Consider the following 15,973-nt stretch of genomic DNA (forward strand, 5'->3'; position numbering starts at 1 on the left):
TTGGGTCTGTCTCTGGCTCTCTTGTCTGGCGTGGCGTAGCAGATTAAACAAGGAACCAGTGTTGATACTCCTGCATGCTCTCTCTCTCTCTCTCAAAAAAAAGAAGAAGAGGTGTTGACTCCTGCCGCAACGGATTTTCAATTCTTGAGAGGTTATTCTGAAAAGAGTTTTATTAATAGAGTTTCGATATTGAAGTCCAGGTAGATCACGCAAGCAATGTATCATGCATTCGCACAAAGAGTGCTGAAAGGATAATTGAGGGTAACAACGAGCATGTGTTTGAGATTGACAAGAAGACGAAAGCTATGGGCCTGATTGCGATGGAGAAAGTAAAAGTTATGTATGAGATTTAGCTATCTCTCAACCGCTTTTTTTTTGTCGTCCGATTGGAAATCAATAGCTCAGATTCGTTTCTCCCTCCCGCTCCACTTATCTTCTTTCCCCCGACGCTCCCCGACGCCGCCTCATCTCCTCCGCTGCTCCCACCCCCGTCGGGCTCCGGCGGCCTTCGTTGCCTCCGCCGAAGAACCGCCGCTGACGCTAATCTCTTGGAGCTCAATGCCCCTGTCGCCTCCACTACCCACCGGAGGTCCCTCGCTGCCTGGCTCCGGCGGCGCCCACGCCACCTCCGCTCCGCCGCCATCTCTTCCGCTTCCACCGCTAGCCGGCGAGCCGCCCAGAGCTTCCTCTACAGTCAGAGAGGGAGGTAAACCACCCAACCCCGAAACCCCAAAACTCTAACTCCGAATCCCCAATGGCTCAGCTAAAAATCATTCAGACAAACTCAAAAATCAAGTATTTAAGGTCTAGCAAATCTAAGAACAAAACACTGACCACACACTACAATCGTATAAACCAACTATCATGCATGATCTAAGGCAAGGAATATTAATATTGGATTTTTTGAGGAAGGAAATCACATTGAATTAAAATTGTACTATAGATCTCTCTTCTGAATCATAGCTCCATTCTTTTTCTGTTAACTTTGGTCACACCAAAAGGCTTCACAAACCAATCCGGAACTAGTAGACTAAAACCAACAACCATTAGAACGTGAAACCCTAAAACCGATTCATCTCCCTTTAGTCCTCTACAAGCGGCTAATCAGGGATTGCGGCAGTAAGGTGCATACGTGCATCGATGAACGATCGGAGACGAAAACGTACGCTTGGGGGACGGCACGTATGGCTCCTCACGCCGCCGGTTCGGTGTTCAACATGGCCTTGAACTCGTCGAAAGAGATGACCCCATCGCCGTTGCGATCAAACGCCGCCACCATCTCCGCGCACCGCTCGGCCGTCACCTCCTCGCCCAACCTCCGGAGCGCGCGGCGGAGCTCCTCGGCCGTGATCACGCCGTCGCCGTCCTCGTCGTACTCGGCGAACGCGTTGCGCAGGTCGACGGACTGGTCCCCGCCGTCTAACAGCGCCCCGAGCTCCTCCAGGCTGATGAAGCCGTCCCCGTCGCGGTCCGCGGCGGCAACCATCTCCTCGGCCTCCTCGGCTGTGCAGCCGCAGGACTCGCGCATCTCGTCCGCCGAGATGCGGCCGTCGCCGTCCGCGTCGAAGCGGCGGAACACGCTGACGAGCTCCGGGTCCGGCGTGGTGCCGTCGTTGGGTGGCTGGGTGGTAGCCGCAGTGGTGGGTGGAGGAGGAGGAGGCGAGCGGCCTCGGCCGAGGATGTCGCCGCAGGAGGCGGTGGCGGAGACGACGAGACCCATACCAGCCGCCGCGTGAGATGGTTTCGTTTGTTTCGGTTGGTCTCAGGGTTTTGGAGCTTCTCGGGGTGGGGTTTTGGTCCCGTTTCTATAGCCTCCCCAGATTGTTGGACCTGATCTCGGATGTTTTTAATCGGGCCGGCCCTCGCTCCCGTCCGCATGTAGCTTCCTTAATAAAATCTTAATAAGGACACTTTCAAAAAAAAAATCTTAATAAGTTGAAATAACTTATGGGGATCCTAAATCTTTACAAGTTTACAGCAATAGAAAATAATCAATTACGTTCACAACCGTAACCACTGGAACACCGCAGGAGTTACTCCTAATTTCACTCCGAAATCTGTCCGCGAATGCTGCTCTTTGTGGAAATTCCCTTTGGTGATAAATTGGAAATTCTTGTTCCCAATCTGTTTTCCCCCACAAAATGCGCCATCACCAAACTCTAGAACGGAGAAGGAAAATCCATGCTCCGATGCTCGTACGGTTGTCTCTTCAACGCGGGTGGCTCACGCCCATCATGCCCAATCAATATCGATATGACTAGATATGTCTTTAAAGTAGTTTCGAATATTATAATTTGCTATTTTTTAAAATACTTTAATAAAATTAATTAATTATTAGTAGTGTTTTGATAACCGTGTCTATATCTGAAATGATAGTTATTTATTTATTTTGGACAAAATCATACTTACTTGTTACCGGTGAGTATGTTTCAAAAAGGAATAGTTAGATGTTTATAAATCTGCATACGTTAAATTCGTCACAGTGAGCATTTTATATGAACTTACAGAGTTTGAGTTGAAATTTTCCGACACATGTTTGGAGGTTTGACCTTGTGATAAAAGGAGAGTTCACTTTGATGAGGGAAGTTCCATCATTTTCTTTCCTTGATACCACTTGCGGAGCATCAAGCGGAAGATGTTTTAGTAGGAAAAGGTCTAAATCGTTGTGCTTTGTGTATGGATCATTTAAGATTTCTAGGACAAAGCTTCATGTGCACTAGCTCTGCATATGCTCGGAGTCCTACAAAGGTTGGCTCTGGCATAACAGCACCATAATAATATTAACTTTAGTGATCTTGTATTTCGAAGTCTGATGAGATTGGCATTTTGCACGGCAGGAAGTACCAAGTTCAGGTCGAATTCAGGAATGGCTTTCGGCAATTTCAGTAGCAAGCCTTGGTCTGTTCAGGGCAGTGCACAGCTTAACACTGAATTCCCATGCCGGGCAGGGCAGGGCAGGGCAGTGTACAAAGTCCAGTTGTATGAAATCTTTGCTGGATTTCACACAGCCGAGAAAGCTTTGTACACTGGTGTGAGAAATTCTGATTGACATCATCAGTCTGTCAAATGTCCAGTTGTCCAGTAGTCGTCCGCTCAGCATCTTGGCCTCTATAAATAAAGGACCCCAGAAGCATAAATCTTTTTTTTTTTGAAGATGATGGCAGCAGCACTGCCCAGTGCCCAATCATATAAGAAGAGGAAGCATGCGAATTCTTACAATGGTTGCTATTACATAAATAGTTAAGAACTCAAACTCAAAACGTAGGAAACTTAACATGACAAACTAGATACACACGGTCGCCCGACCGCTTGCTGTCGAACAGCAATTTCCTCCTTGACGAAGCAGAACACTTGCATGGGGGACGCCGCCTTGCCTTCAAACGTTCTTCTGTTCCCTTCCTTCCAAACATTCCAAGCCGTGTACGTTAACAGGGCAGCGACGTTTCTTCGCTGCGCAATTGGAGCTTCACCCCACGAAACTCACAAGCTCCAGGCATGGCGCCCATGAATAGGATTAGCAATCGCCTAGCCTTCTTGGCTTTCTTCCTCCTCGTCACCGCCATGCGCGGCTTGCCTGTCCAGCTGGCCGGGGACAAGGCCCGGCGCACGTCCCCCGGCGACTCCGTCGCGGTCGTGCATGGCTCCGCCGTCCAGCGCGGCGGGAACAAGGCCCGGCGCACGTCCCCTGGCGAACCCGACACGGACGTCCACGGCTTCGCCGCGCAGCTCACTCTGGGCATGGCTCGGTGCACTTTCCCCGGCGGCGACTCGGTCACGGTCGTGCTCGTGGACGGCTTCCCCGTCCACGTCCAGTACAACCACGTGTCCGAGCCGCTCTACTCCACCAACCTCGAGCGGGGCGACACCTACGACACGCACCGCGAGTTCACGACGACGGATCAGTACAAGTTCCACGTCCCCCTGCGACGACGCTGTGATGCATGGCTTCGCCGTCCAGCTCCGGTCGGCCAACGAGTGCAAGTTCCACTTCCCGAGCGATGCCGTCATGAACGGAGAGCTCACGGCGGACGAGGACGAACTCGACTCCGGCAGCGACGCCGTCTACACCCTCGAGGCGGCGGACAAGCTCGACTTCCCCGGCAACGGCGTCACGCACGGCTACACATACGGCACTGTCAGGTCCGGCTTCGCCGTCGGGCTCATGGCGGCGGACGAAGCCCGGCGGACGTCCCCCGGCTACCCCGTCACCCGCAGCGACCGTGTCACGCACCTCCTTGGCATCGTCTTCCCTCTCGTCATCTCCAAGCTCCGGAGGCGCCCGGGATTCACTGGGCTAGTGGTTTTTGCCACCGCCGTGATTCCCTTCGTTGCCGCGGACCTAGAAGAAGGGGCTCTCCCCGTGCCCCCGCCGCCACCGCCGCTCAAGATGACTCCGGCAACGGCAACAAACTGGCCGTCGATTCTCACTGCCGCCGGCGTGGCAGGAGGGATCGTGGCGGTGGTCGCCGTCACTGCCTACCTTTGCCGCCGCCGCGACGCGGCTGGAGATGCCTGACTTCACATGCTGTAGCAGTTCTTGGCATTTGGTTTATCCATAGTACTGCTGATCATGCGAGGGTAGTAGGAGTACAGTAATTCGTAACTGGATTAATTAGGCCTATGGCCCATGATAATTGAGACAAGTATCTTAATTACTTTCCTGCCTGCGTGTTACTTCCTCGATCTCACCGTTCCGCGAATTGGTTCTCTGATGACCCACTCATATCAATTCATGGGGAAGAGAGGTAGAACGATCTGGTGCAATGTCGTGACTCGTGTTACTATGTATTTCCATGTGTGCGGTTCATCCAGATTGGAATTGTTCACACTAATTTTGGCTGATGATGACGTGCACTTTCTTTCAAATTCTGTGCATGCTGTAACTGATTAAGATGGTGGAGGAAGAGATGGAAAACGTCCGATGCACCGCACTTTCACGATGATGTGTGTGTTTATTCATTCCTGATGAGTGGTAGGCTATAAAAGGAATCCTTACTTAATCTCTCCTAATCCGGGTTACTCTATTGGACAGAGAGTTGAGGAATGGTACATGTAATTGACATACCAAAGAGGGGGCATTTCGTACCTCGCACACAACAATCACGTGTACAAGTTCTACCTCTTCTCTATATGTATATGTGAATTATGAAGCCGATTGCCGAACAGACAAGCTGGCCAAGATAATTTGAATTTTGGACTGTCACGATACCGAAACAAGGGCCACGATCCAGCCAAGAATTGCGGAGCGAAAAAGAAAAGCCGATCAGTTGTTAATGGGCCCCAATCTCTGTTGTCTGTGGATGGGTCCCGCGCGAATGCCCCCGCCAAAAAAAGCCTGGCTACTGCATAAAAAGGCAGCCAATTAAAATATTGGGGTATAATCAAAATAAACTTAACTTTATTTTTTTAATCTAAAATTTTAAAAACAGCCCATCTCACATATACACCCAACATAAACATTCACCTAGAAAACTAGAGATCTTGGTTGGCTACCTACAACAAACTAGACTCCAACGATCGAATTCGGTCGAAGAGCTTAGCTTAGGCTAACAGGCGCAAAAGTGGTGAAGGTATAGGCTACAGCCTCACAAATCACAACAATGTCGTCAGGCGTAAACAGGACAAGGCAACAAGCATGCAAGAGAATCCGGCGATGAGCCTACTCGGGGTAAGTTCAGCGAGTGAATTGCATCGGAATGGAGCTACTGCTGCTCAGATTGTGGAGGATGCAAATCGGAAATCAAATTCGTTGGGTAACAGGGCATCAGTGTTCGTAATTGTTTGATTTGCTTGTTCCAGCGAATGTTTGTCCCTATTCTGGCCTTGTTGGAAATTCAAGATTGATGTCTCTCCATCGCTCTGGTGGCCTGAAGCGTACTGCAATGCAGCATGGCACCGAGACATTTTATCTAGTTCAAGTACTTGTGCACGATCTCCGTCAGATTAAGAATGCATTATCAGGGATGGAAAGATGATTCAGTTGCGCATGGCAAAAATGAGATAAGGTCATCACTGGGTACGATCAACAACGTGTGAGGCTCACGTACATCTGTCTCCGTTGAGCGACAGAAGTAGGAGCGGTAAGGTAGATGAGAGGAAACGCATGGTACAATGCGTGGCCATTGAGGACAAAGACAAGCATGGCATGATGCGCGGCCATGAGGATCAAGAGCATGGGGTAGAAAGCTCTTAGGCGCACCATGCTTGCATCTATGGCCATGAAAATCATGCAAGTAATCCCAATGATGTACTACCTCCATATCAATATATTTGTTGTTGGTTAGTTTAATTTTGAGCTAACCAATGTCAAACATTTTAGAGATAAAAGTGAGTATATAAGTGAGTATATGAATCACCATATGCTTCGGAAGATACCTACAATATAAAAGCACAAAAGGGTTGTTAGCCAAGTATAGAACATTTTAGAGATAAAAAAAATGAAGTTTTTATGCGCTAATAAAAGTCGACATATCTATGAAAAGTCACTTCAAATTGACACTTCTTTTAAGAAGCTAAGGTGCCAGAAAGTTTGAACCATATTTTCTATTGTTGATTGATCTATGTTTATCAAGCCATGGCCTTGCTTGCTGAGATGATCCTTGCACTTATGTATGTCGGTCTCGTATGTTACTCTCTACTCTCTCATATCTTTGTCAGGTTCTTCCCTACTTTGGACTTTGGAGGGGAGGTCATGTCTATGATGTGATCTTCATTGGAGTCATGTGGTAGCCACTAGCATTACTGAAGTCAAGAGGAATCAAAAGAGTATCAATCGCTCTAAGAAATTTGTGTGGAAGCGATGCCAATGTTGCAGTGTAAGATTGGTGATTCATCGTCTCTCATGGCATATATGGATGAGGAACACAAGTAGCAGGTGATGAGGATTGGTGCATGAATGTAATGCTGAACATTTAGAAAAGGGAAAAAACTTGGTGGAGTCCTTAAAATACCGCCTGCTAATATCTAAAACATCCGTAAGCTTCTCACCCCCTACACACAACCGCATGCAAAAATGTAGAACATGTGATCTTTACACAACATGCAAGACCGACAAACCTAAAAAAAGCAGAAAAGATAAAGCTCACTAACCATATAGCAAATTGTAAAAAAAAAATTACATATATTCTACTGAAATGTGTTTGATCTTGAAATTTTGATGTGTGTAAGATCACCTATTGTGCTTGTGTGATAATTTTTATAATTTTGTACATTTCTAGATGATATTCATGATTTTTTATTGACAGTTTTTTGGATGGGATATTCATGATTCCACTTTAAAATGATATGCTAGAATATTTTATCCAAAGAGAAAAAAGTCAAGTTGCACATCCATGATTGAACATGCGCAGATAAAAAGGATGCGCTGCAATTTTGGTGCGTAGATTTATGGAAAGACAAATGAGTGAGCCGTGTATTGTGGTTGTAAATTTTGCAATGTGAGAAATGTGTATAGGATAGTGAAAGAATATGGGATGAATATGAAGGAGGAGGATGATAAGGACAAATATGATACTATGAACAACATAATGGAATTTATGGCCGTAGCATATATGAAGGCCCAAAGTTGCAGTTGTTCATGTCCGGATGACTAGCGAACCTTGGGGAAGGTCTTATAACTTCGAATGCACCTCTTGGTAGATTTCGAGGTTTGTTGAAAGAGTAATTTTCATAAAAGGGGTGGACATTATGCAATGGCATTTCAAACACAGAATGTAATATTTATTAGAACTTTACAAGTGAGAAATGTTTCTATGTAAATTGAGAGTTTTAGTTACCATCCACCCGACACGGATTGAATTATAGTTTTCCTTTGATCCATCGCCAGGTTAACAATCCAAACTGAAGAAGCGCTCACTTGGCCATTAACAATATTGTAACCATACACATCTATGGTCGTGACAAATCCAAAGTACTCATTATAAGGCTTTCCAGGAATTGACGCATGTGCTGCAAACTGCAAAGGAGTATAAGACATCAGGTTCCTGTGCCTCACAAGGACTATATGGGAAACTCTAGCATAGCGCTCCTATGATGTATAATTTAATGGAAATCTTGTATACTTTAAAGTATATGCAATCTTGCAGCATTTTATTCTACATATATTTTGAAAGATAAACAAAAATGTTAGTCCCTATGTTCGTGCATTGGTGATTCATTTGTGATTTGTGAAATCATACTAAACCATAAATTCTTCAATAAGTACATAACTATGTATAACTTTATTCTATAAACAATGTGCATGACAAGTACACAAAGATCATAAGCAATTAATATTCACTCAAAATTGATCCACGGTCTAGGCAATCAAATCGGACGGCCGGAATCTTCCGAAAAAACATAACAGTTGAAGCCGACGGGCCAGATCATGTCGCAGCTCGCCACTGACCGACCCGATCCAAACTTCCGAAGTCCCAAACCTCGCCTATCCCGTATTCGTTCCGGTGCACACCGCATCCATCCTGCGCACCTCCCATGGCGGCCGCCGCCGCGGGGGCCACGCCGGCGACTGCGAGGAGGATCCTCTTCACCACTACCTCCTCCCTCCTTTCGTCCTCACTCACGCGCAGCAGCCGCCGCAGCCTCGCCTGCTCTGCCGCGTCCGCCGCCGCCCCGCGCCTCGCGCCGCAGCCGCCCGACCTGGTCCGGTGGGTGCAGCGCGAGGGCGGGTTCGTCCACCCTGCCCTCCGCGTCTCCGACCACCCGGAACACGGACTCGGGGTCTCTGCCGCCGCGGCCGACGGTGACATCCCCCCTGGGGAAGTCCTCATCACGCTCCCGGGCCGCCTCCCACTACGACTCCGCCGCCCCACCGGCGCCGCGGATGACGTGCTCGTGCAGCTCGCCCAACAAGTCCCGGGTAATGGCCTTTCTAATACAGTTGCTTGTGCGGCAACGTATGCTTGTGGTGGCTGTGAGCCTATGAATGCATCAAACATTAGGTACATTAGTGACTGTAATGCTTTGAGCCTCTGTATTGATTTTGAAGTGACTGAAATGAAACCTTAATTCTTTCTGTTTTCTTATAGTTTGATAGTGATATAGTACCATAAGGTCAATTTGGATATATAATCTAGAGTTTGTTCAGAATTATTGGTGTTTCATGTTGGAAGCTACCAGATGTGGAATCACTAACTAAAAACTCGTGCTTGCACCAATTCTGTGGGGGCTGGGGATATTATGTTAAATGGTTAAATGCCCTCTAGTTCGTATTTGAGTAGTACCATATAGTATTCTGTACATCTGCAGTGTGCACTCTTTCCATTTAATCATCTTAAGAATTCAGTTTCAATGTTTAGAAATTGCTTTAACAAATACCAAACTCCCATCGCTCAATAAGAAATCACATGCATTTCTTGGTTTATAATTCTTTAGTTCTGTTATATTTTCCAGAGATAGTATATTGTTTTGCACAAGCTTTTATTCATGTTTTCCTGTTATTGAGTCATTCGATAATCTATCTGTGTAACTGATACTATTAAGTGATTGAGCTTATACATGCTGATAATGTGCACGTTTTACTGCAGCCCCTCTGTTAGTTATAAGGGAATTTCTATCTTGTAAACTGAACAAGAGTAAATTTAATCATGTGGGAAACATTTTACAGAGGAACTGTGGGCTATGAAGCTGGGCTTGAGGTTGCTTCAAGAAAGGGCCAGACCTGATTCATTTTGGTGGCCATATATTGCCAATTTGCCAGAGACATTTACCGTTCCAATCTTCTTTCCTGGGGATGACATAAAGAATTTGCAGTATGCCCCTCTCCTCCACCAGGTTGTTAAAGATATGTGGTCATATCTAGTTGAGGCTTATCACCCCCCCCCCCCCCCCCCCCCCTGTTTTCTGACTGATCCTATTCCAGGTCAATAAAAGATGCTGTTTTCTTCTTGAGTTTGAGAAAAAGGTGCAATGGATGCTTGACACTCTGCCCTTGGAACATCATCCTTTTTATGGACAAGATGTAAATTCATCTTCCCTTGGATGGGCTATGTCAGCTTCCTCTTCCCGTGCATTCCGTTTGCACGGTGAAATCCCAATGCTGTTGCCTCTTATTGATATGTGCAACCATAGTTTTGACCCAAATGCTAGGATTGTCCAGGAAGGAAATGTAAACAGCTCAGACATGTCAGTTAAGGCAAGTAACCTGTGATATTCTTCCATTTTTGAATTTTTGATCTTATACACCTGAAAATCTTGTTCCAGAATCAAGCTATTCTTTTCTTCCTTCACATATCTGCTTTGCAAACGGTGATGATATTACTGGATATCGTATATGATAAAGTCTGTCTTTCATAAAATTCCTGCTTTGATCTCTACTTGTCCTGATACACTCATTACTGACATAACTGTGTGCCAGTTGTAGCATTTGTGCGTCAGATGCATTCTTCACTACCTGTATTCAGTTACAATTTTCTATGTTGGCATTGACCTGTAAGACCTGATACTTGAATCGACTGTGCCATTTCTACACTCTGTTCGTCTAGTAAGCAATAATTAATGAAAACTATTTCCACTCCTGGGCCTATATGTGCTTAATGTTCTTGATTACTGGTTTGCACAGATTTGACATGTTGAAGTTCATTTAATCAACTGATTTCCTCGTTACATGTCATTTAGAGTCTATAATTTCCTTGCTTACAGAAGATGCAAATAAATCCATCACTATCTTTATGTTATGCTGTATGCACAGGTTGTTGCTGAGACGAAGATTGAGAAAAATGCTGCAATAACACTGAATTATGGTTGCCATCCCAATGATTTCTTTCTTCTTGATTATGGATTTGTGATAGCACCGAACCCTTACGATCTAGTGGAACTGAGCTACGATGGAGCCCTTTTTGATGCTGCTAGCATGGCAGCAGGAGTCTCATCTCCCAACTTTTCAGCACCAGCCAAGTGGCAACAAGATATCTTATCACAGCTAAACCTACATGGAGAGGGTGCAATTTTGAAGGTTTTCCCCCACATTCTTAAACTGTTTGTATTCATGTATTAACCTGTTGAGCTTTAGTTTCAGTAAGTCTCATGCTTGCTATGGGCGATACATGTGTTCCATTTCAGGTAAGCTTAGGAGGCCCGGACATAGTTGATGGACGTTTGCTAGCTGCTTTACGGGTGCTTCTTGCAGCCGATCCAGAGGCTGTGCACAAGCATGACCTCAAAACTATGATGTCCCTTGACGCACAAGCTCCTTTAGGCCCTACTGTTGAAGCCTCAGCTCTCCGAACAGTTCTTGCGCTATGTGCAATTGCTCTCCAACACTTCCACACAAAGATAATGGAAGACGAGGCCATTCTAAAAGGGGAACCGCCTCTTACCACTGAACTGGCCGTCCAGTTTAGATTGCAGAAGAAGTTCCTGATAGTTGACGTGATGCAGAATATCAGCCGGAAAATCAAGATGCTATCTCCACAGAAATCCACCGCTTAGGTCTTTAATTTTGCCATCAGACAATCAGTTACCATTCTGTACCACAGTCATACTACTTCCAATGCCTGACATTGGAAAGTTACATCTCCATCATCCAACGGATGTGCCTTTGTCTTGCAGTTGATTACTTTCCTGTACTGATTGCTGTGGGTGATAATAAAGCCCCAATTTTGACTCTCTACCATCTCTCGTCTTGCTAACTTCAGTGCCCAACATGGAGTAGTTACATCCTCTTGGTTCAAAGAGTGTCTCTGTGTAACAACGTGTACAGATTGGATAGTCTTTAAGCTATCCGAAACCAAATGTTGTTGCGCAAGTTGCAACTGATTTCTACCTATTGCAGGGGAATGCAGGGGAAATAACAGTGCTGTTCTTGATAGTGAATTTCCTTTTCTTATGATTAACTGGTTCTCCAGAGAAACAAATGTTCTCGCGAGACGAGCAGAGGAAACCGTAATTACCCTGTTAACACAAGAAATCTTTTTAAAACTGTAATAGCTGCCCTACAAAAAGATCTTTTCATATGTTCTCCCCACAAAAGCTGCAGCGGTGAGAGACTTTCACATCATCCTAATTCGATGAAATGGTAAAATGTATTTACATGATCCATCCAGACAGGAATATCATCATGACCCTAGAAACAACAGAAAAAAAAATCCATCTCAACGACCACTCTGACCATGCCAAGAAGACGACGATCATCATCAAACGAAAATCTTAACGCCGATCGACCACACAGGTCGATCGATCCTAGCACCTGACGACGACGGAACGGGTGGAGAGACGATCGATCGGCTCCCCGAGGTGGTGTCCTGATTCAGGAGTCGCCGCCGATGGAGATGGCGGCGGGGCGCGCGACGACGCGGCCGAGCGGCGAGCGGGAGCGCTGCCTGCCGAGGTCCCGGAGGACGAGGCGCATCTCGGAGACGTGGTGCTGGTACGTCTCGTGCACCTTCACTTTCTCGTCCTCCTCCTGCTTGATCCGCCGCACCTGGCTGTGCACCACCAGCGCGCTCGCCGCCGCCCCCTGCTGCTGCCCTTCCTGCGTCTTCTCCATCATCATCTTCCCGATCACAACCTTCCCGATCGGATTATTATCTCCCGATCGGATTGTCCTTTTATCCAGAAGAATAATCTAGGATTTCTTCGGATACGATGTGAGGGAGGAGGAGAGGAGGAGATCTACCATTTGGATTAACACACTTCGCGGCGGTGCATGGGCGAGGAGATCCGGCCGGGGGCGTATAAATAGGGAGCGGGGGGCACGCGGAGCACCGACGACCGGTTCCTCCCCCCGGCCGCCCGAGTGAAGGCCGCGAGCAGCGCACACGTGTCCTCCTCCCCGGACCCCTGCCGTTTACCAGATCCGCGGCGTCTGGGTGCCGTCGTGTCGTCCCGTTGTGGCGTGTCACCTCGCGTGATCGATCGGGTCTCTCCATAGTCCATCCATCCACGAGTTTTTCCCGGCGGCGTCGGCACTCGCGTTCGTCCAAGTGTGTGCCGCGCCGCGCATGCGAACGCACGTTGACGAGAGGGACGGCGCGGCGCCGATCGGCGGGTGCCGTGGGCGCGGACGTGTCGTGCGTGCGTGTTTGCCGCGTTTGGCTCGGCTCGGGTTGGGTTTTCGATCGGCGAGGGAAACGTTTGCCATGCGCGCGGGTCACGGAGATGGGAAAACGGGGCGCGTCGGCTCGTAGCGGATTGGACGGATCAGGGATGTGTGTGAGGTGAAGCCGGAGGAGCACAGAAAAGGATGGCGTGACGCGGCGTGGGCGCGATGCTGAGTTTCAGCTCGACCGGAGGTTCGCTCCCGTCCGGTCGACGCGTGCACACGGGGGACACATGTCGGGCCCACCATCCGCGCGCGCCCACGACACGATAAGGCTCTGGCCTGTCACCCTCTCTCCTTCCCCGTCACTCTCTCTCACACACACATTCCCGCTGTTAATTAAGATATCAAGGAATAATTATAGGTTTATACCAAGATACCCTAAAGGTTGATCCTATGTAATAGAACCTGTATACATCTATTATTCAATAAGAGATCTGTCTCACCTACATCTACTGTCTCTCGTGTGTTCTTCGTGTGTGCCGTGCTTGGAATTGGGAAGGGAGACGGGTCATCTACCATCTTCTCCACATCTCATCTGCTGCCAGGAAGGGAGCGTATCGGGGGATTCGCAACGACACCTACAACTTAAAACGTTATCAGCAGCTCTACCAGTCAAGGTATGTCGTTCGTGATCCTCGTCGAATCCTCCTCGGTAGATGGATTTGGATGATCCGTAGAACTTGTGGTTCTTAATTGCATAGGGTTTCTGCCATTGTTGATTTTTTCCACCTAGTATATCTGCCATCTAGCATGCTTATTTAATAGATGCGTTCTATACGTGGATCTCGTAGCATGCTTTTTAGGGTGTTCGTGCTAATTAGATTGCCAATTCTTTATAGATCGTTTTGTCGTATAGATGTCCAAACGGGCGGCTCGACCTGGCCTGGAACGGGCCCGGGTTAGCTCGGCCACACCACATCGTGCCGGGCCATGCCCACCAACGGGCTGCCCCAACAGCCTAGGCATGGGCCCACGAGCCCATTTCGTGTCGGGCTAGCTCGGCGAGACCCGGGCTAGCCCAGGCACGGTGGAGAAGTCGATGTCGTGTCGTCGCCGCTCGTCGGGATCTGTGGAGGAGAGGAGAAGGGAGCGTAGGCGGCCGCACCGGCCTCCGCCGCGGGGCAGGGCAGCGGACGCTCCGGTCTCTGCCGCTTGCCCAGTCGCTGCCCCAAGGCGCCATCGCCGCCACCTACCAGCTCAACGAGCTGAGCTCGCGCGTCATCGCTCCTGGAGGAGTCGTCGAAGGGGAGGAGGATGGGGAGGCCACCGGGAGGGATGAAGGAGGACGGAGGGAGGTGGAACCGTGAAGGTTGGAGGGAGGATGGGGAGCGGCTCCAGCCTGGAGGAGGAGGGATGAGAAGATGAGGATAGGAGAAGTGGAGAATTGTATGGTGGTCTGGTGGAGAAGTTAACAGGCCTTCTCGGACTCGCCACCTAAAATCGGGTCGGACTGGGCCGCCCGTCGTGCTGGGGTGGTAGCCCACGCTCGGCACGAGCTACCGGGTCAGGCCAGCACAGGCACGAAGTACGTCATGCTGGGCTGGGCTGAGATCGGGAAAAAAAGGGCTCTTAGGTGCGCTTCCGAGCCACAGGCCATCTGGACATCTATAGTTCGTTGCATCGTTTTCTTTTACCATCTAGCCTATGTAGAACCTTTGTAGATCGGTTCTTGTGCTAAGACATTATTTCTATCCTAGATGTTCCATCTAGTGCGGCTTAATTATTTTAATAGATGCATTTGTTTTTCGATGGCAAAATCTTTTTCTGCCATTGATCAAGAAACGCGCCGCTTCATGCGGCAGTCATTGGCTAACCCATCGCGTACTACGCGAATGCCATCGGCTAATAATTCTTACGGCGCCGGCCACCCCAACGCGCATGCCCTTTGGCCCCTGCGTGTACGCCGGCACCTTTACAATTGTGATCTTGCCGTCGAGCAAACTAGCATAGATTAGGTATCTATCTTGATCAGCATGTTAGCGTAGAACCTCTGTAGATTGGTTTCATGACTAGCGTTACTTGATCGTACGACTGCTGCATGCGCAAAACTGCATTGCTGCCTGGAGTTGGCCTTGCAGTATACTGCCTCCTATCACTGCTTCGAGGCCATTTCCTATCACTCTCTCTCTCTCTCACACACACACATTTCCTCTTCATTTTCTCTCCCCCGATAGCGGAGCGCGGCGGCGGGCGGGACTACACGCGGCGGCGGGACCGCGGCCGCCGGCCCGGCGAGCGGCAGTTGCGAGTGGCGCAGAAGCAGCCCGACGGCGGCGGAGCATCGCGGCCCCACGACCCGGCGAGCGCCGCCCGCGGCAGATCCGCGCGGCGGCAGGCCCCGGCGAGCTCCGCCGGCCGGATTCGCGCGGCGGCAGGCCCCCGGCGAGCACGACCGGAGCTGCGTTGGCTGCCATTTTTTTTCGTTTTCTTTTGTTTTCAAAAACTGTTGTTCTCCATTTTCCATTCCAAAGTTTTTCTCAAGGTTTTTCTCGAATTTTGTTCATGATTTTTCTTCCAAACTTTTGTTTCTAATTTCTCATTGTTACAAAAGTTTTTATTATGGATTTTTTTCCCAAAGTTTCTTGGGTACATTTGTTTGAATTTTTTTTCTTAAGTTTTTCTTCAAAAAAATTGTGTTTGATTTTTCTTCTTCAATTCTTTTGTTTCTGAACTTTTTTCTAATAAAAAGTTTGTTGAAAATGTTTTTTTTCCAAACTTTCCGCCTAGTTCTTAAAAATGTCGGGGACCGTGCTTTTTTTTTAGCCCTTTCTGTGAAAGATTCTCACAAATACGTTTCTAGCGGAACCATTTCAAAATCTGTACCCTTACACGATGGTGCCAATCTTACATGTTTCGACACCAGCCACCCTGGTGCCAAGGTCCATGCGCAACTATTGACGCGGATGCCGACGTGGCGGGAACTTGACGCCATCC

General features: G+C 48.3%; 3 protein-coding genes across 3 annotated transcripts; 1 reads left to right on the plus strand and 2 right to left on the minus strand.

Annotated features, from left to right (window-relative positions):
- Positions 1-894: 894 nt before the first annotated feature.
- LOC117858327 (probable calcium-binding protein CML20) lies at positions 895-1,846 on the minus strand. Its single transcript, XM_034741413.2, has one exon. The coding sequence runs from the start codon at positions 1,718-1,720 to the stop codon at positions 1,193-1,195; it is 528 nt and encodes a 175-aa protein (XP_034597304.1). The 5' UTR covers positions 1,721-1,846; the 3' UTR covers positions 895-1,192.
- Positions 1,847-8,403: 6,557 nt separating this feature from the next.
- Positions 8,404-11,608, plus strand: LOC117837041 (uncharacterized). The gene is made up of 5 exons (XM_034716602.2): positions 8,404-8,857; positions 9,605-9,771; positions 9,860-10,132; positions 10,688-10,951; positions 11,059-11,608. The coding sequence occupies exons 1-5, from the start codon at positions 8,473-8,475 to the stop codon at positions 11,425-11,427; spliced, it is 1,458 nt and encodes a 485-aa protein (XP_034572493.1). The 5' UTR covers positions 8,404-8,472; the 3' UTR covers positions 11,428-11,608.
- Positions 11,609-11,884: 276 nt separating this feature from the next.
- LOC117837049 (uncharacterized) lies at positions 11,885-12,666 on the minus strand. Its single transcript, XM_034716613.2, has one exon. The coding sequence runs from the start codon at positions 12,488-12,490 to the stop codon at positions 12,245-12,247; it is 246 nt and encodes an 81-aa protein (XP_034572504.1). The 5' UTR covers positions 12,491-12,666; the 3' UTR covers positions 11,885-12,244.
- Between the last annotated feature and the right edge of the window lie 3,307 nt (positions 12,667-15,973).

The sequence above is a fragment of the Setaria viridis genome, chromosome 1 (genome assembly GCF_005286985.2).
Source record: "Setaria viridis chromosome 1, Setaria_viridis_v4.0, whole genome shotgun sequence".
In the NCBI taxonomy this organism is placed as follows: Eukaryota; Viridiplantae; Streptophyta; class Magnoliopsida; order Poales; family Poaceae; genus Setaria; species Setaria viridis.